Raw genomic sequence first — 26,674 nt, forward strand, 5'->3', positions numbered from 1 at the left:
TCTACCACCCACCCCTTTTATTTATTTTTATGTTTTATTTATTTAAATTTGTTTAATTATTTACTTTTTACTGAAATAAAAAGTGAGATACAGAGTTACAAAGCTGACCAGAGTAAGGTTTCAGTCATACAATGTTCCAACACCCATCCCTCTACCAGTGTGTATTTCCCATCACCAATGTCCCCAGTTTTGTTTTTTTTTTCAGATTCTAGCTATTGTGAATAGTGCTACAATCAACACAGAAGTGCAGAGAGCATTTCTGCTGTGTGTTTTTTGGCCCCTGAGGTATATTCACAGAATTGATATTGGCGGGTATTGATATTGAAACTCAATTTCTAGTTTTTTGAGGAATGCCCATATTGTTTTCCAAAAAGGTTGGACCAGTTGGCATTCCCATCAACAATGAAGAAGAGTCCCTTTCTCCCCGCATCTACCCCAGCACTGGTTGTTCTTATTCTTTTTGACTTGTGCCAGTCTCTGTGGTGTGAGATGATATTTCATTGTTGTTTTGATTTGCACCTTCCAGATGCTTGGTGATCACTGTCCTTCCATTGTTCATCGATTTGCTCGAGTGGGCCCAGTAATGTCTCCATCGTGAGACTTTGTTGTTACTGTGTTTGGCATATCGAATACATCACGGGTAGCTTGCCAGGCTCTGCTGTGCGGGCGAGATACTCTCAGTAGCTTGCCGGGCTCTCCGTGAGGGGCGGAGGAATCGAACTCGGGTTGGCCATGTTGGCTGCGTGCAAGGCAAACATCCTACCCGCTGTGCAATTGCTCCAGCCCATGCTTGGTGATATAGGACATATTTTCATGTGTCTTTTGGCCATTTGTATTTCATCTCTGAGAAAGTTTCTCTTCATTTCTTCTCCCTATTTTTAATGGGGTTGAATGTTTTTTTTTTCTTTTTAAGTTCTATCTGTGCCTTATATATCTTGGATGTTAACACCTTATCAGACAGGTATTGGGTAAATGTTTGATTCCAATATGTGGGCTGTTACTGTGTCTTGGTCACTGTTTCTTTTGAGGTACAGAAACTTCTTAGTTTAATGTAGTTCCATTTGTTTATCTTAACTTCTACTTGCTTGGTCAGTGGTGTTTCATCCTTTGGCGTGTTTAGCTTCAATGTCATGGAGAGTTCTGTGCACATTTTCCTCCATGTGTGTTATGGATTCAGGTCTGTTATTGCAGTCTTTGAACCTGAATTCTGCCCTATTTTCCCAGCACCACTTGTTGAAGAGGCTTTCCTTGCTTCACTTCATATTTCTTGCTCTTTTATCGAAGATTAGGTGATCCGATGCTTGAGGGTCTGTGTCTGTTTCATTCTACTCTGTTCCACTGATCTTCGGGTCTATCTGTATATCAGTACCATGCTTTTTTTTTTTTTATGTAGGAGTACTGCTATTTATTCAGCCACTGATTAGCTGATTGAATTGTGCATGAACTCCACCTTACTTTTTTTTCATTTTTTATAATTTTATTTATTGGATCACTGTGAGAGCAGTTACAAAGCTTTTGGGTCTAAGTCTCGGTCATACAATGAAACACCCGTACCTTCACCAGTGCCCATTCTCCACCCCCAACAACCCCAGTATACCCCCATCCCATACCCTCCCCCTACCTGTGGGGCAGATGATTTCCACATTACTCTCTCTCTACTTTGATCACATTCAATATTTTGACACCAGACCCACCATTATTATTTGAGATTTTACCCCAACACTCAGATCTGCTGAAAAGGCAACAGTAGACAATTTGTGTTCTATTGTTGGTTATGAATAACATATGATGTCGCGTGGCTGTAGTAGGGCCATGTGATTTTGAAATTCCAAAATTTTAACACTTAAATCTGGAGGGATTTCTGCCAAAAGCCAACTGGGTTTCGAGATTTGCCCCTGAGTCTCTGGGATCATGGCCATTGAGCAGCTTGATCAGGAGCCAGAGAGGCCGTTCGTGGGTGATGACTTGGGGTCTCGTTTGGGTGAGGAGGACAGGACTGGCTCCACCCCCATCCCGTGAGGCCCAACAAGTTTTGTTACTGCGGGCCCAAGCCTGACTGTCCAGTGGCTTCTGGAGGATGACGGCCACCGAGCCACCAAGGGGGAGCAGGCGGAGTGACAACATCCTTTCCCCACTGGGGGGGCCCAGCAACAGTAACCTACTGTGGGGTCTGGACACATTTCTGCCAAAAGCCACTGGGTTTTGAGATTTATTTCTGAGTCTCGGGGATCATGGCTGTTAAGCAGCATGATCAGGAACCAGAGAGGCCACTCGTGGGCGATGACTTGGGGTCTCGTTGGGGTGGGGAGGACAGGACCGGCTTCACCCCCATCCCGTGAGGCCCTGTGTCTCTTCACTGTCCAGTAGCCTCTGGAGGATGGTGGCCACCAGGCCGCCAGGGGGAGCAGGCCAAGGCACGAAACCTATTCCCACCTGGGTTGGCCCAGCACCGGTAACCTACTGCAGGGACCGGACGCATTTCTGCCAAAAGTCGCTGGGTTTCGAGATCTGTTTCTGAGTCTCTGAGATCATGGCCATTAAACAGTTCAATCAGGAATGAGAGAGGCCATGCCTCCGATTATATAGCTGAGCCGGAGGTGGTTTGTGGGTGTGTTTCCCACATACCTAACTTTCGGCAGTTTACTTTCTTGGTAAACTTTGCCCCAAGTTTTTGGGGTCTGGCCAAAGGCACAGCAGCAATTTTGGGGTATCTGGAAGTCTGAAGGCGCCATCAGACTGCTGGTGCACTCACCTGACAGGTACATGTTGACTGCTGGCAGCACCATACCCCCAGTACCACGCTGTTTTAATTAATGCTGCTTTGTAGTGCAGTTTGAAGTTGGGGAAAGTGATGCCTCGCATTGTCTTCCCCCAAGGATTGTTTTAGCTGTTCATAAGGATTTGTTGTTCCATATGAATTTCAGGAGTGTTTGATCTATTTGAAAACTGTCATGGATATCCTTATAGGGACTGAATTGCATCTGTATAATGCTTTGGGGAGTATTGCCATTTTGACAATGTTAATCTTTCCAATCCATAATCAGGGGATGCGTTTCCATTTTCTTGGGCACCCTCCCCTGTAACAGAAAAAAATTCATAGCACTCCCCCACTTCAACCTACAATCATTAAGTGAACAAATAGAAAGTGCCCCTCCCCCAACTAAACCCAAGACAGCTATCAGCCCATTGGCTTCTTCCAGTGCCTTTGTCCATGGCTTGGGTAGGTGGGCACACAGTACTGCCCTCTTTGAGAAACAACATCTGTGCATCCATCTACCTGTCTTTTCTTTGTGTTTCCTCTGCAGAAAAAAATTTTAGATGACTGGGATCCGTTGGCTGACCTGGCCAATCCAGGCTTGGTTCCTATCCCTCTCTTGAAGAGCCCAGCAAGCTACCGAGAGTATCTCGCCTACACGGCAAAGCCTGGCAAGTTCCCCGTGACGTATTCAATATGCCAAACACAGTAACAACAAGTCTCACGATGGAGACGTTACTGGGCCCGCTCGAGCAAATTGATGAACAACGGGAGGACAGTGCTACAGTGCTCCTGTGGGATCCGTTGAATCAGGTGGCGATCCCCTGAGCCCAGAGTAGGGAGTGGAGGGGACGAGAGGCCAGACCAGTCAGGGGAGGCACTGACCAGGGTCTCGACTTACCTGGGCTGTTGTAACAGGTCAGTGCGCAGGGGAGATTCTCAACAGAGGAGGACAAAGCCAGCAACCTTACCGAGGTCTGAATTATCATGGCCAGGAGGCCAAAGCTGCAGAATCACAAGCTTTTACTAACCCAAGTGGGAAAATGGGGTGCAGAGCCTCCATGGTGAATCCTCGCTGGAAATCCACCACCGAGACCCTGCACCCCCACCCCAGCAATGCACATAGACACGGAGGTGCGTGAAGCCAGACAGGGAAGGGAGGAGGTGAGAATGTTCTCCCCCCACCCCCAACTTTCGGTTAAGGCTTCGTGTTTGATTACACAACATACAGTAAAGCACTGTATGTTGGTTAACAACAAAGTACATTTGATATGGATTCTGCTGGCTTTTCACCGGAGGGATGAAATTGGGAAATATTTAAAGTCTAGCCAGAGGAAGAAGGAGCCACCCTTCGGCTCTAAAACACATTTAAACTCGCGGCGCTTTTGAAGTCTGATTTGGGGCTCCCGGCTGGAGGCCTCCGCATCTCTGCGTTCCTTTTTCGAACTATTTTTTCAGACCACAGTGCAGAGGGCTCTTGGCTCTGTCCCTCAGCGCCTGCGGTCCCTGCTGTGCCCCCGCCTCCTTCTTGAAGTTCAAATGCAACCTCCCACCCCCACCTTCCCCTGTTCAAATTAAAACTGGTCCCAACAAGCCACACGCTCTCAGAATCTTTAGTCTTCCAGCCCCAACTGGGAAGACGGACGTTCTGCGCGTACTGACTCTTTCTGACTTCCAAGCGAACCTGCCATGTGGGGAGACTTCAGGCAGTGGCTAAATGAGCTAAACGTGAAGCGAGGTTCCCAGGGATCTTCAAACGCCCTGTGTCTGAGCGCAGCCCTTGATAACGGGAGGGCCAGTGGGCTGGAATCAGACCTGAAGTTTCCTTTTCAGTAGCTGGGAAACCACACGGCAAGATCAAGGCGAGGAGGAAATGAAAGAAACCACCTGTGATTGTATCCCCCTCCTGACTGAGCACACTTCTGGTAGAGAAGGACCAAGCCTTTGAAGCTACTTCCCAGGGCCGTGCGTGCGTGTGTGTGTGTGTGTGTGTGTGTGTGTGTGTGTTTGGAGGTTGTTCTTTAGGTCCTGAGTCAAATGATCCCGAGAATGATCCTGAGAATTCTGGGTTCTTCAAGTCTGGTACAGCAAACAAAAGTCAGAATACACATTCAAAAATGAAGAGGTGGGGTCCGGAGTGATAGTACAGAGAGTGGAGCATTTGCCTTGCATGCAGCCAACCCAAGTTCAATCTTTGGCATGCCATATAGTGGGTCCCCTGAGCAGCACCTTCAGCAGTAATTTCTGAATGCTGAGTGCAGAGCCAGGAGGAACTCCTGAGCATCCCTGGGTATGACCCAAAAAGAAAAAAAAAAAAAAGAATAGGTGGAAAGGCTGGAGCAGTAATACAGGGGGGAGAGCACTTGCCTTGCATGCTGCCAACCTGAGTTTGACTGGCACTCCAGATGGTCCCCCACACCTCACCAGGAATCGTTCCTGAACGTAGAGCCAAGAGTAAGCCATGAGCACTGCTCAAACACAAAACAAAACAAAAAAGAGGTGGGGCCAGAGAGACAGCTCAGAGGTTGAGGGCTGCCTTGCATGCGGCTGCCCCCAGTTCAATCCCTGGCATCTCCTGCCCCATTAAGTGCTGCCAGACACAGCACTGGTGGCCCCAGCAACACTACAGTGGTCTGAGGAACAGCCCCAGGTCTGTAAGGCCTTCTTCAGTACCAGATCTTTGGGCCCTTGCATTGAACCGAGGCCTGAATAGAGTTGTTGGTTGAATGGGGAAGAATTGTTGGGTTTCCCCAGGACTGCTTGGGAAACCTGTCTCCCCTCCCCAATAGAGAGAAAAAAGTAAAGAAGCAAAAAAAGTGACTTTTGTTTTGCTTTGTTTTATTGGGGCAAATGTGGGTGGGTTACACCTCTTGGCATTCAGGGGCTACTCATGGCTCTATGCTCAGGGAACCATATGTGATGCTGGGGATGGAACTGCGGTCAGTCATGTGCAAGTTTGTATTATTTTCCTGGCCTCCCACAGGGGGCCTTAAAATGGGGAAGGGGTTCCAATTTTGAGCAGCTATCATGACCTGAACACTCGATGGATTTTCAGCCTTTGGGCTAAATGTTTTAAATACTTTATATTGCTTGCTCCTTAGGGCAGTTCTTCTGATGCAAGGAACCTATTTAGCAGAAAAAAAAAAAAACAAAGGACAAGACATATTCGGTAAGTGGCAGGGCCTGGACACATCTGGGTCCATCCATTGGATGTGGACATCCTTGCTTTCAATCACTTGATGCTTTCTGGGTTTAAAGAACTATACTTAAAAGTTTGGGGGTGGAATTGCATCATAGTATAAGAATGAAACAAAAGAAATAGAAACTAGGCCTTAAAAACAAGATACTCTTTTTTTAATTAACTGAAAAGACACTTTCTCAGGCCAGAGAAATAGCTCAATGGATTGGACTACATACTTTGTGTGCAGGAGACCCAAATTTAATTCTTGCCTCTTTGGGGATAGGTGGGGGTCACACCCAGCGATGCTCAGGGATTACTCCTGGCTCTGCACTCAGGAATTACTCCTGGCAGTTCTTGGGGATCTTATGGGATGCTGAGTACTGAACCGGGATCGGCTATATGCAAGGCAAATGCCCTTCCTGCTGTGCTATCACTCTGATCTCCCACATTTAATTCTTGGTATTGTGTGGTTCCCTGAGCACTGCCCCTCAGTACAGAGCCAGTAATATCCCCTGAACACTACTGTATGTGGCTCAAAATGTCCTCCCCAATTCCTGCCTCTTAACACCATCCCCAACAAACCCTGCACCTTACAAAAACATAGTGAGTTTGCAGATGTGAAGGAAACCTGTACTAAGCATTTTACTGAATACCATTTACCACCCAAATAAGATTATTATCAGAGCAAATGGTTCACTGGAGAAAAGATCTAAATACTCTCACTGCCTCTGGGACTCTTTCTCTGGACTACCTTTGGTTTTGGGTCTGGCTGAGTTCTGGGTAGTCTCTATTTCTCTACAACTCTCGATGGGATTTCATCCTGACAATTCCTCATAGAAAACTCATCATCTTCTTTCCTGCAGGGGACAATATTCGGTGACAGGCACATTTCTAAGACTACTCAGAGGAAACAGAGATGTCCCTTTTCACCCTCTCAATCCGAATTCACCCTAGCATTCTTTCTTCAGTTTTGGAGAATGAATACTCAGACTTTGAAGGTGAGACATTGCTTCCAGGAACTTGCTCAGGGAGGTAAAATGCTATTATAAGCCCACTGGCTCAGGGCTCTATTTCTTAGAATCTAAGCAATCAACTGTGAAAAAAATTAGATGCTGTTTTCACCCAGAAATTCCATTTCTCAGACTCTTGCCAACAGAAGTCGGGCGCAAAATTCATGTATAAGGATGTTCCCTATGTCTGTTTGAACAGGCAAAATCCTTCAAGTTCATCATGCGAGAAATAGTGTCTTAGTTATGGTCTTTCCATTCCCTTGAACAGTGTTTTTCCAACCTTTTTCTGATTGTGGAGCCTCCTTTCAACCTGTTTTCTTCTTGTCTTGCCAATTTGCCTCCTGGTCTCGGGTTTTGGTCCCCCATTTATATTTTATGTGATTGGTCCCCATGGAATATCCTGGGCCCTCACAGGGGGCCATATGGTCCTGGTTGAAAATATACCTTCGTAAACTTAGAAATTGTGGAAATTGTTCACAGTGGGAGATTTTCTAAGTACAATCATGGAAAGATGGTCAGGAGATGTTGTAAGAGAGAGGAAGATTATGGAGAGAGCCATATATAGATAAAAACAATACAGATGATGTAGAACAAAATACAAATGATCCATTTCTGTCTATATTTGAGGGGAAGGCACTAGAAAGGTCTAGAAGAAAAATTACCTTAGGCCTTTGAAATAAGTGAACAAAGTTGGGGAGAGAGGGAATAAAATTTTTGTGCTATGTATACTTACACTTTTTTTTTTGATAAAACATTGGCCAAGAATAAATTGCATTTAGTACTTGAGGCGTGTTTATTTCAGTTTAGAAAAATAACGCTTGGGAAATGTCTGAAGGCTGTCAGTTTTAAACAAACTGTGTGAGCCACAAGGATATTTTGGAAAGAAATGTGGGTGCTTTGGTGAGAATAGGAGTGAACTGGAGGAACCCCAAGACTCCCAGTTTCCTCCAACTTCCTGCTTCAAGTAGAAGTTTTATTTTTGAAAAATCTATGTTGCGTTATTGGGATCAAAGAACAATTTCTGCTGCCTAAGAGAACAAGGCTATAAACTCAGTGCATCAAGGGAAATCACACTTTTAAAATTCATCCCAACTAAAGCCTTGGAACCATTTGCAATTACTTGTCAATAGATGCATGATATTTATTTCTGGATTGTTTTTGAGACTCTGGTGCAAGAGATGAATCATGGTGCAGTGGGATTTGGGAGTCTGGTTGGGTCATAAATGTCTTCAGCAAGACGGATACAATTAAGAATCAAGGACTTTGGAAAAGAAAGAAGATGCAATTCCCTTAGGGTGTAGGGATGGGAGGGGATAGCAGATAACAGTTTCTTGGGGTACGAGTGGGGAGTTCTCAATTATGGAGCAAGGGGAACTCTTTTATTGAATGCAACCTGGGCACTACAGAGCAAATTCAGTGCCTCAAATCAGGGTTATTGACTTTTGCTGTCTCCCTTCTGTAACCCCCAGGACTCTCCTGGCATCAGTCTGTCTGTTGGCTGCTTTTTCTGCCTCATGGTGGAATGTAGTTTTTGCACGGGGACTCCCAGGCTTGGCATGAGTCCTCCCCTCTGGTGGGGATATAGCTAGTCCTCACTTGGGAGAGATACTACATTCTGATGCATCTGGCTGAGCAAACCCAGATGCTCTAGAACTGATCCTTGATCCCTGAGGATTTCTTTGGGTCCAAGTTGAGAAAGACCCATATATACATGGAGCGATAGCACAGCGGGTAGGGTCTTCTTCTTGCATGCAGCCCACTCAGCCAACCCGAGTTTGATTCCTTCGCCCCTCTCGGAGAGCCCGGCAAGCTACCGAGAGTATCTTGCCCACACGGCAAAGCCTGGCAAGCTACCCATGGCGTATTCGATATGCCAAACACAGTAACAAGTCTCACGATGGGGATGTTACTGGGCCCACTCGAACAAATCGATGAACAACGGGAGGACAGTGCTATATATATATATATATATATATATATATATATATGTATGTGTATATATGTATGTGTATATATGTATATGTGTGTATACATATATATACTAGAAAATACATATATATGGAGAGTGAGGGGTGGGGGGTGATGGGAGGGAACCTGGGGACACTTGTGCTGGGAAATGTACACTGGTGTTGAAACAACATGGGACTAAAACTTAAGCATGAACAGTTTTGTATGGCTTCAGGGTGATTCAATAAAAAAAGTAAAAAATAAAATAAAACTGCAGATAGGGGTTGTAGGTATGCAGGAGGCCCTGGGTTCATCCCAGTACTCCCAAATGAACACCTTTGAAGGGAAGGAGAAAAGCAAGAACATGGACAAAGGGGAGAGGAAAGGGGAAAAGAAGAAAAGGAAGGAGAATAAATAAAGAATAAGTGTTGGGGATACGTGGTCCACGAAGAGACAGGCGAGAAGCCCTGCAGTGAACCCAGGGGCATGAGGCCACTTACTGTGGTGTAAATGAAACCGCCATGACTGTGTGATGTTAACTTCCCAGGTGGTATGTTAGGAGAAAATGTGTGTTGGTTTCCTACACCATTGGTTTCCATGCGTGCATGCCCTGGTGGCAGCTCACCCTTGCAGATCCTAGGGAATACTCAGGAGAGCACCATAGAATCGCACCCAGGTATACAGAAGCTCCTTTCCCATCCCCCAGCTGATGGCGAAGGAGACATACCTTAGATTCCAGCAGGTGATCACTGGTTTCATGGTGTGGTGGGTATGGTCAATGGTCAGGGCCTCCAGAAGCCAGTGGAGGGCACAGAGCTGGCGGAAGAGGGCTTCCCTGTGGAGACAGAGAGGGAAGACCAGGGCGGGGGCGGGGGGGGGGGGGCGTGCTGTGAGAAAGAGATTCTTCTCCAAGATGATAGTAGACACAGGGGCTTGCTGGCCCCCAATTTGGGAGCTTTTGGCATGCCCACTCCCTATACATCAGCTCCTAAAATGTTCACAGTGGGCCTATTTTGCAGATGGGGAAGTGGAGGCTCTGAGGAGCTAAGGAGTCCATGCAGGCTAATAGGATGAGAGGCAACAGCTTTGCTGGCCACCTGGAGTTGGTGTACTGATCCAGAAGGGATGATGGAGAGGTCCCTGAGATAGAGGCCTTGACTCAGGCACATGGTATAACTGAAGCAGAAGAAGTCAGAAGGCAAACGACAAGTAATGGCTTCTCACACCCCTTTTACAGAGGTAGGACCTGAGACTCAGAGAGGTGCAGACACTTGTTGGATTTGATCTGGAGTGAGGATTTGAGCCCAAGTCTACTTCATCTCAGAGGCTGTGATCACATGGGATTGTGGGGTGCTGAGGAAGGGGATAGCTGAAGGTCTTTGGGAAACTCGAAAGCTCCCCCCTTTTCTTCTCTGGAGCCCTTGTCCCATTTCTTTTCTATGCATTTTCCCCCAAGACATTGTGTCTCTCCTTGATTCTAATGTCAAGGCCCCATGAGCGCCCCAACCCTCACTCTTCCACACTAGCACAGTCAGGCAACTGCACGTGGGCAGCCCTGGACACCTGGTCATGCCCAATGCAGCAGCTGTCTGTGCTCCAGGTGCCTGGTCCTGGGTTGTGACACTCTACTTTGCCTTAAGACATTTTGAGAGGCCTGGGAAGGCAGCCCCTCTTCTGCCAAGCAGAGCCCACCACTGGGCCTGGGCTTGTGTAGGGTTGGGGGGTCCAAGCAGGGTGGGAAAAAGTGAGCCAAGGGAGCTCATCCTCGGGGATGTGGGGGTCTGCTTGGTCACAGGAAGCCATGGGACCTATGAGCATTGGCTTCCTCTTAGCAGGACACAGAGGCAGGGACACATGTGTCCTCACCCCTCCTCCCTGGCTTCAGACCTCCACACTCCCTGAGCCGCCTGGTCTGGGCTGAACGGTGTGGTGCTCCCAGCATCTCAGGATGGAGGAATGACCTTTAAGGAGGGTCCATGCTAAAAAGAGGGCTGGAACCTATCCCATCACATTGGAGCCCCAAGTGGAGGAAGTTTGGATGCACAGAAGGATCCAGGGGTGCAGCTTCCGGGGAAGGCTGAATGAGGACACAGGAAGTCAACAGCTGTCTGCCCACCAAGTGGAGAGGCCTCCAAGGAAACTGGCCCAGGGACACCTTGGTCCTTGAACTCTAGTTCTAACCCAGAGAGAACACACTCTTTTCCCTTATCGGCTTCCCCTGATGTATCCCCCATCTCTGGCACCTGGCTGTGGTATCCCTGGAAAACGAGCCTGTACCAGAACACAGGGACCCTGGTCCAACTTGCCAATCTCGAGGCCCTGCCCCGCTCCTAGGCTGCCCTCTCCTGGTGCCTACTAACCACCCCCACCCCCACAGTGACTCAAGCTCATCACATCTCTCTGCACTGCCTGAGTTGGAATCTGGACTTCGCTGTCTACTGACTCTGTGGATTCTCCTGACTGCTAACTACTGTCTACTAACTGGAGCCTCAGTTCTCTCGTCTGTGTAACAGACATCACTGTGAGCAGGAATGTGGGGTGAGGTGAGGTGTTTGACACTATTTTCTGCTCCGCACTACCTGTTCCTCTCCCTCCTCCTCTGCCTCTCGGTGCTTGGGTCTTAGCTCAGATGTCCCCTCCACCAGAAAGCCTTCCTTGGTTTTCTGAGGTTTGTGTTAAGCTCTGCCCCAGGAAGCAGGTTCTAAAGTACCCCCAGGCTTACAGTCTGTCCCCTTGACCCTGCATTTTGTGGTTCCTGCTCTATTGTATTTCCTTGTTTCTGTGTCTCTCTAGTTTAGGAGTCTGCCTGAGGCCTGAAACAGAGGTTTTTTTGTTTGGTTTTTTTTTTTTGCTTTTTGAATCACACTCAGCGATGCACAGGGGTTCCTCCTGGCTCTGCACTCAGGAATTACTCCTGGCGGTTCTCGGGGGACCGTATGGGATGCTGGGAACTGAACCTGGGTTGACTGCGTGCAAGGCAAATGCCCTACCCACTGTGTTATTGCTCCAGCCCCTGTGACAGTGTCTTGACATGACAGATTGCCCTGGGCTGGGTACAGAATAGGTTCCATCCTCTTTCTATTTATGATTGCTATCTAGGAAGTGGCAGACATGGGTTTTGACTGACATTTTCCTGAGGCATAATTCACATGTGCAAAGCCACCGAGATCATGGAGAGCAGTCACAACAATGTTAGGATATGACAGTCAGCACTCCCATGGAGAGCTCACACTGTGCCAGATACTCCATTAAGTGCCCTCCATGCAGCAGCTCATTGCTATCTGTAGAACAACCCCATCAGGGCAGTCCTTTGCAGCAAGAGAAACTGAGGCACACAGGGCCATCCATATGTCTTGCCCCAGGTCCCGGAAGCTGGCACAGGGCAGCTGGGATTGGAACTCAGGCAGTCTGGGGCCTGAATCTGTGCTTTGATGTTGGTGCTGTTCTGGCATCTGTGAGAGTGAAGCATCTTCCCTTTTCATCAGAAGAGGGTTTTGTCTGTTGGGCTGACACCTGTTCCTGTGTTTAGAAACCACTTCACACACACAAAAAAATATGTGCATAAAAAAATAAAAGCATCTTTCTTCACAATCGCCCAAACTAGGAAGCCACAGAGGTGTAAGGTAAAGGTAAAGTGTAGGTGAATGGATAAATGTACTGTGGACAGTTTCATCCAGACAATGGAATATTATTTGGTGCTGAAAAGCAATGAGCGAGTCAAGCCATGAAAAGACTTGCCAGCAGATCAAAGGTTCATTCCTAAGGGAACGGGGCCATCTGGAAAGACCAACGTGCTGTTTGATTCCTGCTCTCCCAGGATGCATCTCGACAAAGGCAAGATGAGGGAGACGGCATGTAGATCAGAGGTTGGCCGGGGGCCTGGGGGTGAGGGATGAGGAAGGGGTGCTTAGAGGATGTTTAGAGCAATAGCAATTCTCAGGCCAAAAATCTGTCTTTGGTGGGGTGAGAGGACTTCCTCAGCAGTGCTCAGGACCCTGGGGACACTCCTGGTAATTCTCAACTATGAGGTGTGGACCTGTTACTTTGCAATTGGGCTCAAACCTATGCTCCAGCCCATGGCGCTATCTCCCTGGCCCTTTATGAACTTCTAATAAAGTGCCTCAAACCCGAAGATCAATGATGAACTAGAAGGAAGGAAGCAAGGGAGTGAAGGAGGGCAGAGTCCCCCAAAAGATGTTAGATAGAAATCAGTCTCATCTCAGAAAGACTGGATGTCGGGGGAGGGCACTGTATCTTAAATTCCATCAAACCACAGGAGGCAGCACTCACTTTTTGGACTCAGGGGATGTTCTAGATGAGGGTGCTGGACGAGGATCACTGAAGCCTGCTTCTAAGTTTCCTACACTGTGACTTGGGAGTGGGGACCCACAGTCAAGTCCACCTGCACGGCCCCCTCAATGGAAACCATGAAGCCAATCAGCATCCATGAGTGAGATGCCAACATGGTGGTGGTTTTGCTCTTTGGCTAAGAGAACTCTGAAAGCATGTGCAAAGCCAAGCCTGTGGGCAGTGCCAAGGGCAAGCAGGGCACAACGATAGGATCTGACTGCACAGGGCCTTGGAAAAGGCAGCCAGGGACAGACAGTCACCCGGAGGCAAAAGTAGGGACTGTTTCCCCTCCCCAGAGCCCAGGGCTCTTCTCATGCTCCAAAGAAAAACAGTCAAGTCTCCCTCTGCACGACTGCATTGATCCCCTGACAGGCAATTTGGAATGTTCAGCCGGTTTCGTTTTAGTTACATCAGGATCGAAGGGACTGAGTTGGCTCTGAGCCATGGCAGCTGATGAGCTGAAGGAGAATTTGAGAATTGACCAGGCAGATCCAGTCCTGAATGGTCATTGGTAGAACAATGACAAAAATGCCAATTCCCTATCTGCTCCCCACGTCTGCCACCCTGCCCACAAACTGCAGTGTGAATTTGCAGTTGCCCCATTGAGAGAGAGACAGAGAAAGAGAGAGAAAAAGGGAGAGAGAGAGAGAGAGAGAGAGAGAGAGAGAGAGAGAAGAGAGAGCGTCTGCCCCCCATTTCTTATATCTGGGCTGGCCTGACCTCTTGCTTGTGTCTGTTGAGAAAGAATTTCTCAGGGCCGGAGCTATAGTACAGTGTATAGGGCAATTGCCTTGCACATGGCCGACCCAACTTCAGTTCCCGGCAGTCACTATATGGTGTCTCAAGCACCACCAGGAATAATTCCTGAGTGCAGAGCCAGGAATAACCCCTGAGCATCACTGGATGTGATGCAAAAAGAAAGAAAGAAAGAATGAAAGAAAGACAGAAAGAAAGAAAGAAAGAAAGGAAGGAAGGAAGGAAGGAAGAAAGAAAGAAAGAAAGAAAGAAAGAAAGAAAGAAAGAGTTACTCAATTATTTCTAGGGGTCCATTCTGAGCCTGAACATTCATTCCTGAACATTCAGCATGATGCATTGTTCTCAAGCCCTACCCAAATGCAAGGCCAGGCAAGGTTTGGCTTGGGATCCAGTGTCCCATGCATGGCAGAAAAGCTCAAGTCCTGGTGGGAGACACGGTTGGTTTAGAGCCCCGGAAGTGCATGGAGCAGAGGTCTGTGACGTTGGACAGTTTCACACGCCTCTCACCTCTCAAGCTTCTGCTCCCTCTCCTGTACACAGGAAGTGATCACCAATGCGTGATAGAACAGCAAAGAGCATCCCGAGATGATGCCTGTACATCGGGTGACTGCACCAGTCTCCCTGTGTGCTCTGCAGGGGGCTGATGCATATCTGACAGGGAGCAGACAGAGTCTAGAATCCACTGTCCTAGTTTCAAACCCCAAAGCAGTGATTTCTCAAAATGAGGGGTTGGGTGCAATTTCCCCGTGCAGGATGTTGGTTGTGGTTGGCAGACATTTCTGGGCATCCCATCTCAAGGGAGAGGGTGTGTCTGACATCTAAAAGGGAGAGAGCAAGGACCATACCCCAGGACACAGGCCTAATCTTCTTAAAACGTAGCCTGTGACCAACGTGATGGGACCAAGGCTGAGAAACCCAGCTCCAAAGAGAAATGTCATCTGTGCCTGAAAACTTTTAGTGGAAAAGGGCTATCAATATGCGGGGGGAGGCAGGGGAGGGAGGAAAAATTGAACTTGAAATCTGTTGACATCATCAAGACCAGCAGAACAAGATGTCAAGATTTTAAGTAGCAGGAGTGGGGTGGGGGTGGGAGGAAGATGTAGACACTCCAGTAGTGATGAGTGCCTGACTCAGGGCAGAAAAAGGCCCTCTGGGGAAAAGCTTCTGGAGTCCTGGGCAAAACCTGTCTCTCCAGAGCCCCCGCTGAGAGCATCCTGCAGCATTTGGTGAAGGCCGGGGCCAAATTTGATCAGGCTCTCAAAGGACAAGGCATGAGCGCCTCCGGCACGAGAAGAACACCGTAACTCAGTCCGGGCTACTGGTCACTCCCCTCCTGGCTGCTTCCTTTTGTGTTTTTCCTACCCAGTAATAATGTTGTGGCCTCAGGCTTGAAGAAGTTCCTTTCAAAGAGGGCCAAGCTAGGGTAGGTCAGATAGAGAAGGGACCGGTGTGACAACAATAGCTGGAAATGATCATGCCAAACAAGAATTGAATGCTAAAAGTAGGTAAAGGGATATACCTAATAACCTTTCAGTATCCGTATTGCAAACCACTGCCCAAAAGTGGTGGTGAGGGGCGGGGGGGGGGGGGGGGGGGAGACAGAGACACAGAGACAGAGAGAGACAGAGAGACAGAGGCAGACAGAGACAGAGAGAGAGAGACAGACAGAAAGACAGACAGACAGAAGCAAAGCACCTGCCATGGAAGCAAGCAGGTTGGTGTGGGGGAGTTATGGGAGGGAAACTGGGGACACTGGTGATAGGAAATGAGCACTGGTGGAAGGATGGGTGTTGGAACACTCTTTGACTGAAACACACTCTGACTGAACCCTAATCATGAACAGCTTTGTAAGGATCTATCTCACAGGGAGTAAAAAAAAAAAAAAGAAAAAGAAATCTTTAACACCCCTACCCCTACCCCCTCCAAAAAACCCAAAAAACCCAAGAGGGTCAAAGAAAGGAGAGACTGAGCAGTCAGTGACTCCTGGAGTCACCCCCCCTGGACTTCTATTTATAAGGGAGCTGGGTGTGCTGGCTGGAGGGGAGATGCTACTTACACGTGTGACTCCGGGAGGAAGGGAGACACCAGGCAGCTGTACATGGGGGTGAACGGGCGCGGGATGCTCCCTTTGACTGTCTTGGTCTTCTCATCAAAGTAGGCGCTGAAGGAGAGAGAAGGAGAACAATGAGGGGCGATTGGGAAAAACCTGCTTCTCTTCACAGGGCTGAGTTGGCAGACAGGATCAGGCAGCTACTCACTGCAAGACATTCATTCTGGCTTGAGAGGGCACCGGTCCAAAGATGGAGAGAGACTCTCCAGCCCACTGCTCTCAAGGGGTCTTAATGGAGGGGCACAGGGAGTAGATGCGCTAAGTTCCACTAAGCTCAGTGAGTGAAAACAAAAATACAGGAGGCTCAACTCACACCTAGCCTGTCAGGAAGTCCTCAGGCCATGACTTTATTTAGCAAGATAGTTATGAGATATTACGCTGCAATAAACAGTATAAAGTAAATTAATTTGCGGTGCTGGAGCGATAGCACAGTGGGTAGGGCATTTGCCTTGTACGTGGCCTACCTAGGTTCGATTCCCAGCATCCCACATGGTCCCCCAAGTACTGCCAGGAGTAATTCCTGAGTGTAGAAGCCAGGAGGAACCCCTGTGCATCTCCAGGTGTGATCCAAAAAGAAAAAAACGAATAAAGTAAATTAATTTGTGGCTGCCAGGGGAGCAGGCTTGGGTGGGAAACTTGGGAGGGAACGACACGTTGGTGGTGGGATTGGGGTTGGAATATTAAATACCTGAAACAACTGGATGATGAACAACCTTGTAAATCATAAAGTTTAAAGAAAGGAAAAAGAGACAAGCTAAGTTGATCAACTATTGGCACACAGACATACTATGTGTGTATGACAGATCTAGGGGACTGTTAGGGGATCTTCAAGGGCCAGCATGGTGAATCATATGTGCATGAAAGCTGTCATTGGTAGCATGTAAACATAGGTCAAGGGCAGTGATCTGAAAAATATTTATGAACTCAGCCTGGGAAGGGATCAGGGCTCAAGTGGTGGGACACATACATGCCTTGCATGTGTAAGGCCCTGGGTCCCATCCCTCATGCCACATGGGCTCAGAGTGCCACCAAAGCATGATCCCCACAGAGGGCATTGCACACCTTGCACGTGGCTGACACAGGTTCGATCCCTGGTATCCCATAGGGTCCTCTGAGCACTGCCACGAGTGACTCCTGAGTGCAGAGCCAGGAATAACCCCTGAGCATCGCTGGGTGTGATTCCCCCTCCCCCCCAAAAAAGTCAGATTGCTTCTCGGACTTTTGGCTAAGATCAAGTGTAGTATCTGTTCTTATCAGTTTAATATCTGATACGTCCTCTCTTCAAAAGAAAGTCAGAAAAACGAAACAAAACAAAAGCAGAACAAAACAAACAAAAGCATGACCCTCACAGCAAAGGCCAGAGAAGATGCTCAACTGGTTGTGCACATACTTTGCATGCAGGACCCTTGGTTCTATCTCAGGTTCATGAGCCTTTGCACACTGCTCGGGAGTGGCCCCCGAACACAGAGCCAGGAGCAGCCCTCCCTCAAGCACTGGCATAGTCTGACTTTAAACCCAAACAGTGTGGGCTCACAGATTGACCTTTTCAGACCCCACCTCCTGGGAATCTCATGACTGGACAGTGGTTCATCCTATAGGGTGGGCAGTTAGGACCATAGAGTGTTCTGGTCAACCACGGGCCACCCACAGGGTGCAGCCTCTCTCTACAGCCCGGGTGGTGGGTTCTGCCATCTTCGTTTGTATAAGCACATCTCCGGAGAGCTAGGAAACTGCCCCAAGACATGCTTCTCTGTTTATATCCCTGTCGCTAAGCAACCCCTGGCTGTGAAAAGCAGAGAAAGGTGTGTGGAAGGACCTTGAGGGCAGAGGCTGCAATTCAAAATAGGGCTGATGGGGCAGGGCAACTACAAAACATTGGTGTTTGAGAAAAATCTATGGAGTGGAAGGGAGGGTGCCTTCAGGTGGGTGGGCCCGGGCATACAGGAAGCGCGGGGCTGACCCCCCAACATGGGACTGAGAAGGCAGAGTGAGTGTGGGGCGGACTGTGCAGCCTGGTGCTAGGACTTCCACCTTCCTTGAGAAAAGGCTGTGGGGAGAGGATCTGATTTGCAAGGAGGCTGCTCCCAGGAGCCTGCAGATGCTAGCCAGTAAGAGTGGGGTGGGGGGTGGGGGTAGGGGTGGGGGTGGGGGTGGGGTGATGGGATGGGTACAATGGACACAGTGAAGGGACTGCCCCAGTTAGCAACTCTCTTTCAGCTCCTTTTGTCAGGTGGCTTTCTCCAACTCCGTATGACTGAGCAGTGCTTGGCTGGCTGGCCTGGTGAATGAATTGTGAGATGTGAGGAGGGTGTGTGTGTGTGTGTGTGTGTGTGTGTGTGCATGCGCTGAGAATTGAACCCAAGATTTCTTCACACATCAGAGGCAGTGTGTGTGTGTGTGTGTGTGTGTGTGTGTGTGTGTGTGTGTGTGTGTGTATGTGCTGAGGATTGAACCCAGGACTTCACACAGCAGAGACATGTGCTGGATCACTGAGCCACATCCCTAGCCCTAGAGGTCTTGAATTTAAGAAGTAGGTACAAGGGAATCCTCAAGGATCAAGTATAACCAAGTCTTACGTCTGTAGCCTGTGGGCAGGCTACCATGAGAGCCATGAGCCCAGACCCTGTCCCAAGACAGCCCAGAAGCTTCTCTGAAGCCAGATACTGTGAAGGGGACATACTCAGAGCCCAAAGAGGCAGCTCACTTCTGAAAACACTGGGTATTTACCAGAAAGACAGCTTCAAAGGGGAAGAAATCTCTTACTCCTAACACTTTGTTTAGGTTGTTTATTCTGTGTCATTAAGGGATATGTCATTTTAGCTGGGGAAAATGGTTTGTTGTTGCTGTTGTTTTGTATTGCCAGCCTGGGGATGAAACCAAGGGCCTTTCACATGCAAAACAAGTGCTCTACCCCTGAACTGCATCCCCAGCACTGAAAAAATAGGCTTCCTCTTCTTCAATTTAAGCCATACTTACATCATAGGTTCTCTTATTTTTCCTCAGGACTAAATCTAGCTCACAGATATGTCCCAATTTTGCATGTGTGTATAAGTGATTAAACTGTGGTTTTCAATTAGTAGATTTCACAGGCAAATGGAAAGGCTCTGGCTCTTGGGAGCTTGGCGGTTCTGGTCTCTTTGGGCAAAAGTCAAGGGGGCCCGAGATCAAATGTGTGGCACATTTAGCATAGGGGTACACCTGGGACATCGTACATGGGCTGTTCACTGTCAACCTGTCTGACTAACTCGTGTGACTCGTGTGTCCTTGACAGCTTGGTGCTGAGCCACAGTTGGAGTATTTTTGTGACCATGAAGTTCCAATTTCCTGGCTGCAGAAGGGCCAGTCAGTGGAGACACAAGGTGGTGGGTTGAGAAGGAGCTTTATTTGCAACCTACCAGCAGGTGGGAAGATGGCAGACTCTTGTCCTCAAACTTGCCATCTGTTCTCAGTCACAGAAAGTCTTGTTACAGAGAGAACAGGGACGTATTAAAAAGGGTGGGCTGTGGACCCGCCAGCCCAGAATGAACAACAAAATCCCCACTCTGGGCTGGTCGCCTGAGGCCTGCTTCCTTTTATCTGCAAAACTAAATGTAGTAAGGGCCAAGCTTTGGGGGAACAGAATAAAACAAGGAAGAATTTTTTTTTTTTTTGCAGCCTTCATTTTACAGTTTTTAATCAAGTAGTAGATAAGATAACTTTATTCCGGCATCTTCTCCACCTTCTCAAGTGTTTCTTTCTTATATCTGCCCTTCTCCTTTTCTACTTGGCAAGACTTGGCTTTGCATTCAAGGATCTTTTTGTAATCTTTGTCCACTTTCAGTGTAGTGATAACCACCTTACTGAGGTGAATGTCCACGTGGACAGTTGTGCCATTTGCCTTTCCCGCTGGACTTGTTCGATGTAGATGACATATTTCTTCCTGGAAACCTGGACTACTTTGCCAATTTGCTGACCTTTGTAGTGACCTCTCACAACCTGAACATCATCATCCCTCTGGATGGACATGAATCTTACATTATAGTTCTGTCTCAGCTCTTTGGAAAGACAGGAAGACATAATCTTCCTATGTATGTGGGAAGGGTCATTGACATACTTCTTCCGGTCCTTGCTCCAGTCAGAAGTCACAAAAGAATTGAACTTCATTTCTGCAGTGATGGTCGCAGAAGGGACAAGCAAGACTGTCCTTTTGTGGGGAAGGGGAAGGTGAGGACAAGTGTCCTTGTCTGGAGGGCTGAGCTGCTCCTAATTTCATCAGGTAGGTTTCATTTCCATTGGTTGAATCCTTGGAGGCAACTCCCTGGCCTGGTCAGTCATTTATTTAATATCTCTGCGGGGGGGGGGGGGGGGGGGGAGGGACTGTGGACACAGTGTGGAAGGAGACATACTCAAATACCCTCTTTAAAGTCAGAATTTAGTGGGGTACCTAGGCACAAGCAGTCACAATACTGGCCCAGGAAAAATTAGGAGGTGAATTCAATAATAAAAAAAAAAGCCAGCAAACTCTGGTTTGCTGGAGAGAAGAATGTTAAAAAAAGAGAAAAGTTTCCCTTCTTCTTCCCCCAAGAGCATATCAGAAGGAACATAACCTGCAGGCTAAACCCTTCTGCCAAAAGTTTAAGTTTGCAGATATGTTGGAGAGTGCCTCAGAGGATTGGCGTCTAAGGGGATTTATTGAACCCCTCTTTTATAAAGTATTTTCTTTTCTACATAAACTATTTTTTTTGAGCATGCAGGAAAGATGGTTCTTTTTCTAGGCTTCTTAAACCATTGGTAATGGCCTCATATGGGGGTTAAGTAACCGGATAGAGTTGCATTAAAATGTTGAAAAATAAATAGGGAGTTTATTATGAATAAACATTTGATTGTAAACCTACTTTTAATGCCCAGGGTCTTGGAAATAATGTCTTCAAGAAAAATGGACCAAGATTAGGAAGTCCTGCTTTAGGACACAAGTCGGCCATCTTGCACCCGCCATCTTGTTGCCTGTAAAGCTCTTTCTAGACCCATCACTCACTCTTGCTTGATTGGCCAAGTGGCAGTGGATCTGATCCTTCAAGATTACAAGCACTCCCCGAGAGAAAAGCTGTGTGGCAGATGTTTTGAGTGGATGGTACAAATTTCCAGCCTAGACAGGGAATTTGGCTGGAATGGAATCAGGCAGTAGAGGATGTGCCATTTGCAAATGATGTTCTAAGTTCTTTGACTTTCTCCCAATGGAAAGGTGAGTCCATGTCCCCCTTTCCTTGGAATCTTTAGTTTGTGACTGTCTGAGCTAATACAATGTGCCAAGAGCTGGTTTTATCTAACTTCTGGGCTCCAAGGAAAGAAAATTTTTCCTTCCAATGTAATGGGATGCTCACTCTGTGTTAAAACAGGCCAAAGATCAATAGTAGAGAAAAACAACTGTTTTGGCCCCAGAATCTATTGGACAGTCTTCCTCATTTTTTCTTTTTCTAAAATCCTAACCCTTTACATTGTTTAGGTCCATCAAATAGGATGGAGAAGGTCTCCAGGATAAGCCCAGATCAGATGTTATCTTTATTCTGGAACTCACTGGTCTATAACTCACTCTGTCTTCTCTGTTCTTTCCCTATAGAAGAACAAGTGGCAAGAACATCTAAAGTGTGCAGCATCTGACCAGCCCAACCTTGTCCCTCTGTGGTGGAGAATATGTAGAAATGAGCCTGGCCTTATACCTGTTTTATACTCCTTATTCTCTGGCTCTTAGTCTTCTCTCAACTGCAGTAATAATAAAAATTCTATTTTCCTTCCTTTTTAAAAAACCCCTTTTTGTGATTTTGCAGCTGAAAAATGAGGTCTTTGAACACATTGGGAAAGGTCCCAGAAGGAAATATTTTGGGATTTGCTTGATTCCTCCCACCCAGCCCCCATATAAACTTCTGTTTTCTTTCTTTCTTTCTTTCTTTCTTTCTTTCTTTCTTTCTTTCTTTCTTCCTTCCTTCCTTCCTTCCTTCCTTCCTTCCTTCTTTCTTTCTTTCTTTCTTTCTTTCTTTCTTTCTGCAGGGACCAGAGAGGGTAAGGTGCTTGGCCAACCTGCTTTCATTTCAGGCACCATATATTGTCTCTTAAACACCACCAGGTATGAATCCTGAGCTCAAAGTCATAGTAAATCCTAAGGACAGCAAGGTGGGGCTGGAGCAATAGCACCGCAGGGAGGGCGTTTGCCTTGCATGCGGCCAACCCGGGTTCGATTCCCAGCATCCCATATGGTCCCCTGAGCACTGCCAGGGGTAATTCCTGTGCACAGAGCCAGGAGTCACCCTTGTGCATTGCCAGGTGTGACCCAAAAAGCAAAAAAAAAAAAAAAACCCAAAAAAAACCTAAGGACAGCAAGGTGTGGTCCCAAAATCCATACAAAGAAAAAAATGAAAGAACAAAGAAAGAAAGAAAGAAAGAAAGAAAGAAAGGGAAGGAAGGAAGAAAAGGAAAGGAAGGAGGGAGAGAGGGAAGGGAGAAAGGAGGGAAGGAGGGAAGGAAGGAAGGAAGGGAAATTCATTCTGTGGTCTTAGATAAGGGAAAAGAGGAGGATAAACCCTTATGCTTTAATAATGCTCAAGATCAAATGCTTTGTTAAAAAAGAATTTATAAATGAACACTTGTATTTTTGATGTTTCTGTGGTTGGTATTATATTCATAGAGGCAGAGTTTTTAGACGTGAGATGCTTTCTAGCCTGCCTGGAAATTAAAATTTTGAGCCATAAATCTGAGGATTTTAGATAATTGAAGCTCAGAGAGATCAAACTCACTTGATCACAAAATAATAGCTAACAATTACTGAGCATGTTTCATATGCTGGGGCTCAGTGCAGAGTATTACTTCATTTAATCTTTTTAATGAGCTGGGGAGTGTGATACCATTTATATGGGGGAAGGAATAGGAGTCTCAAAGAGATACCGTTAGTTGCCTCAAGTTAAACAGCCAAATGGGGGACTCAGAAGTCCAAAAACAAGCCTTGTGTTCTTGAACACTATACTGAAAGAAACCATCTCCTAATGCTATTTCAATAAAAACAACCCCATCCGCCATCTCACCATCTTTCCACCTGGTTAACTTTTTTTTTTTTATTGTGGCTGGAGTGATGGCACAGCTGGTAAGGCATTTGCCTTGCACGTGGCTGACATGGCCAAGGGATCAATTCCTCTGCCCCTCTCAGAGAGTCTGGCAAGCTACCAAGAATATCTTGCCTGCACGGCAAAGCCTGGCAAGCTACCCATGATGTATTCAATATGCCCAAAACAGTAACAAGTCTCACAATTTGTTGTGAGATGTTACTGGTGCCCGCTCGAGCAAATCGATGACAAATCGATGAACAATGGGAGGACAGTGCTACCGTGTTACAGTTGCTATTTGTTTATTGGGCCACACCCGGCAGTGCTCAGGACTTAATCCTGGCTCTGTGCTCAGGGATCACACTCCTGGTGGGCTCAGGAGCAAACCTGCGTGGCCACCTGCAAGGCAAATCCCCTACCTACTGTACCATCTCTCCAGCTGCTAGTCTGTTACTAGTCTGTGTTACTAGTTACTAGTCTGTGCATAATCTTGGTTCCTGTCTTTAGTTCTTTACCCGGTGGCCAACTCTTAAAGGGAATGAGCTAGAACAGGGGCAGTCTCTCATGATGTCCTATTTCCTATAGCCATTACTCCTTTGAGCCAACATCTGCCCGTATCTAAGAATAGTTGAATCTTGTTTATTTTTCAACATATCAGCAAGATCATCCTTGCATCCTTGGCTAGGAATTTCTTTGGCCTTCAGACCTGCATGCGAAGCAGGGAAAGGTTCGTGATCTCAATCCACTCGATGAGGGCCACATGCATCTGCCTCCAGCTCCTCCTGTGCCCTCGGGACTGTCCACAGGAGCTACCGAGACATCAGTTATTCCCCCCCCCCCCCCCAACTTTTTTGCATTCCCAGTTTGGTCCACTTCCCCAAAGGACCAAACTGCCCATCAGCACACACAAACTCCCTGTGCTTACTTGGCTTTGCCTCACACCCTAGAAAAAATTCTATCTCTGACACAGTCATCTCAGGGGCTCAAAAAAGCGTTTCCTTCAGCCGGTGTTAGAGTTTGGAGTTAACTACCCCTCAAGGACAGAGAACAGAGCCGATAATGCAAATCACACAGCGAGGTTTATTGCTTCTAGAAAGCTGGGGTCCAAGTATCCGCCCCACTCAGCGGACTTCAACAAGGACCCCAAGCACTAGGTTCAGTAAGTTCTTATACTTTCATTTTGGCAAGTCAGCATTACTCAGCAATTTTCTATTACCTGCAGAGTACATACATATTGTTGTTGTTGTTGTTTTGGCCCACAATACCCAGCCCACCTCCCTGACAGGTATATTCCGGAGACCTAATCTTATATATTATTCCGGGGATGTAATCTTTGACAAAAGCATCTGGTTTTTCTGCTTTTCTTGTTCCTGGAAGAGGCCTAGGCTACTCAGAGGCTGTCATGACAGTTTTCTGGCTAAGTGGGTCCTAACACTGGGATGGTAGGAAGGACCATACAGCCCTCAGAAATAAATGCTTTCCTGTAAATGATGATCCTGATAGGTCTTCCCTTGAGACTAGCTTATCTGTTCCTTTAAGTAGAAACTTCCTAGGAGTGACTAGGGGAGGCGGGAAAGATGCTAATCAGAACCTTATTTTGAATTCTGCTTCCTCCAGGCAGCCCTCAGCTTCAATTCTGAAAAATTGTTTTTTCCTTGCATATGGTAGCACGTTTTTAAATTTTGAGGCACTATACTTTATTGTGATTTATTTTATTTATTTTTTTCTCTTTCAGTGTTTTAAATTTTTTAAAAATTTTTATTAGTGATTTAATGATAGGGTTTCCTGCATACTACGTTTTACCACGACACCCTCCACCCAAGGGTGGAGTTAACTCACAGCACCTCTGCACCACAGTAAAATCAGGACAATGGGGAGAGAGCAGAACCAGGGTTCTGTTTCTACTGGGGCTCATGGTTAGAGTTTTGTGGGCTCATGCTTTTTAGGGGAGGCTCTTCCTGACTCTGTGCTTAGGAACAAACCTTGACAGTGTTCAGGGGACCACATGCAGTGCCAGGGATCAAACTGGGGTTGCCCGGATGCCAGGCAGCCGCCTTAACTCCCCTCTCTGACCCTGGGCTCATGCTTTCATGGGTTATTCAAATGCTAAAAGCTGAGAAATCCAAGCCTGACCTAAGGGACTAGATTAAGAAACCATTAGCCCAAAGGGCCTATATAGACTGGATCAGTACAAAGGCAGGAGTTTCTGTGGGGGGAGGTGGGGGGGGGGGGGGCTGGTGGCCTGGCTCCTGCCTGGTCAGGGGATGGCAGGTGTCTGTGTTCACCCCTCTTTCAAGTGACACTCCTTTTTCATAAGGATGCCCTGGGCCTTAATCCTGGTTTTAGGCATGTCGTGTTGCAGAACAAGAAAAACCGACTCCAGGAATTTACAAAGGCTTTGCAGCAATCTGTATCCTCCAGATTTTATTTTGTTTTGTTTTGATTTGTGGGACCACACCCGGCTGTGCTCAGGATTTACTCCTGGCTCTGCTGTTTAGGAATCACCCTTGGCAGGTTCAGAGGACCGTATGGAGTGCCGGGGATTGAACCTGGGTCAGCCATGCCGCAGCATACAGAGCAAGCTCCTTATGCAGTGCTATCTCTCTCGTCCCATCTCCAACCGCTCCCATCCTGAGTTTTATGTTAACAACCAGCCCTTGTGCTGCTCCTTGAATCCACCAGATACCACGATACCAGACCAACGTCTGGAGGAGGAACGAGCTCATGCATATTTAAACTTATTAAACTTTAAATAAACCGTGTCTCACACACCAGAACATGGATCAAAGAGGGGGGACTTATGTTCTGTGCCCAGAGATTTTTAAAAACCTCATCCAAACAAGGGCATTGTTAAGCACCAAACTATTTAAACTGTTGTAGGGGGATCACAGGTTTACCCCCTCCTTCCTGCTACCCCAGCGTCTGTTCATTGCTGCCTTAATTTGAGCCCAGCCATAGCAAAAAGAGCAAGCCCTGCGTTCATTCCTGTTTTCCCTCCCCACCTCCCAACCCTCGACATCAGCTTCAACCTGCCCAGAGTCTGCACTGAGGAAGAGTTAGAGAACCGCCAAGAAGCGGGGACCCCCCCCAAGGCCTGCACTTCCAGGGGAGAGTAGCTCGACGATACAGCCTCCTGTGGTCTGGTAGGCTGGTTTCCCACCCACCACCAGAACCTTGAATTGTAAGACCCTCAACCACTTGCACTTGTCCCGGATCTCACAAACCAGAGCCCTTGCTGTTTCCCATTGCAGTGAAATTTCCCAACATAAAACTGACGACTTCTTTATTTTATTTCATTTTTGTTTGTTTTTTTCTCTTTGGGTCACACGTGGTGTTGCTCAGGGGTTACTCCTGGCTCTGCACTCAGGAACTACTCGTGGCGGTGCTCAGGGGACCCTATCGGATGCAGAGGATCGAGTCTGGGTTTGCCAGGCAAACGCCCACCCTGCTGTGCTATCACTCTGGCCCCTGACTGTTATTATGGAGGGGAGGTTT

At 47.3% G+C, this 26,674-nt stretch overlaps 1 protein-coding gene and 1 pseudogene across 1 annotated transcript in view; one reads left to right on the forward strand and one right to left on the reverse strand.

Moving 5' to 3' along the window:
* Positions 1–26,674, reverse strand: part of CCDC60 (coiled-coil domain containing 60) — a 138,775-nt gene that overhangs the window by 44,200 nt on the left and 67,901 nt on the right. The window contains exons 4-5 of the mRNA XM_056131039.1: positions 16,056–16,160; positions 9,621–9,728 (exon numbers count right to left, since the gene is read on the reverse strand). Coding sequence (XP_055987014.1) covers positions 9,621–9,728; positions 16,056–16,160 — 213 coding nt within the window. The remainder of the gene's footprint in view (positions 1–9,620; positions 9,729–16,055; positions 16,161–26,674) is intronic.
* LOC130039212 (uncharacterized) lies at positions 17,315–17,420 on the forward strand (annotated as a pseudogene).

This window comes from Sorex fumeus, unplaced genomic scaffold (assembly GCF_029834395.1).
Source record: "Sorex fumeus unplaced genomic scaffold, SorFum_2.1 ptg000083l, whole genome shotgun sequence".
Classification (NCBI taxonomy): domain Eukaryota; kingdom Metazoa; phylum Chordata; class Mammalia; order Eulipotyphla; family Soricidae; genus Sorex; species Sorex fumeus.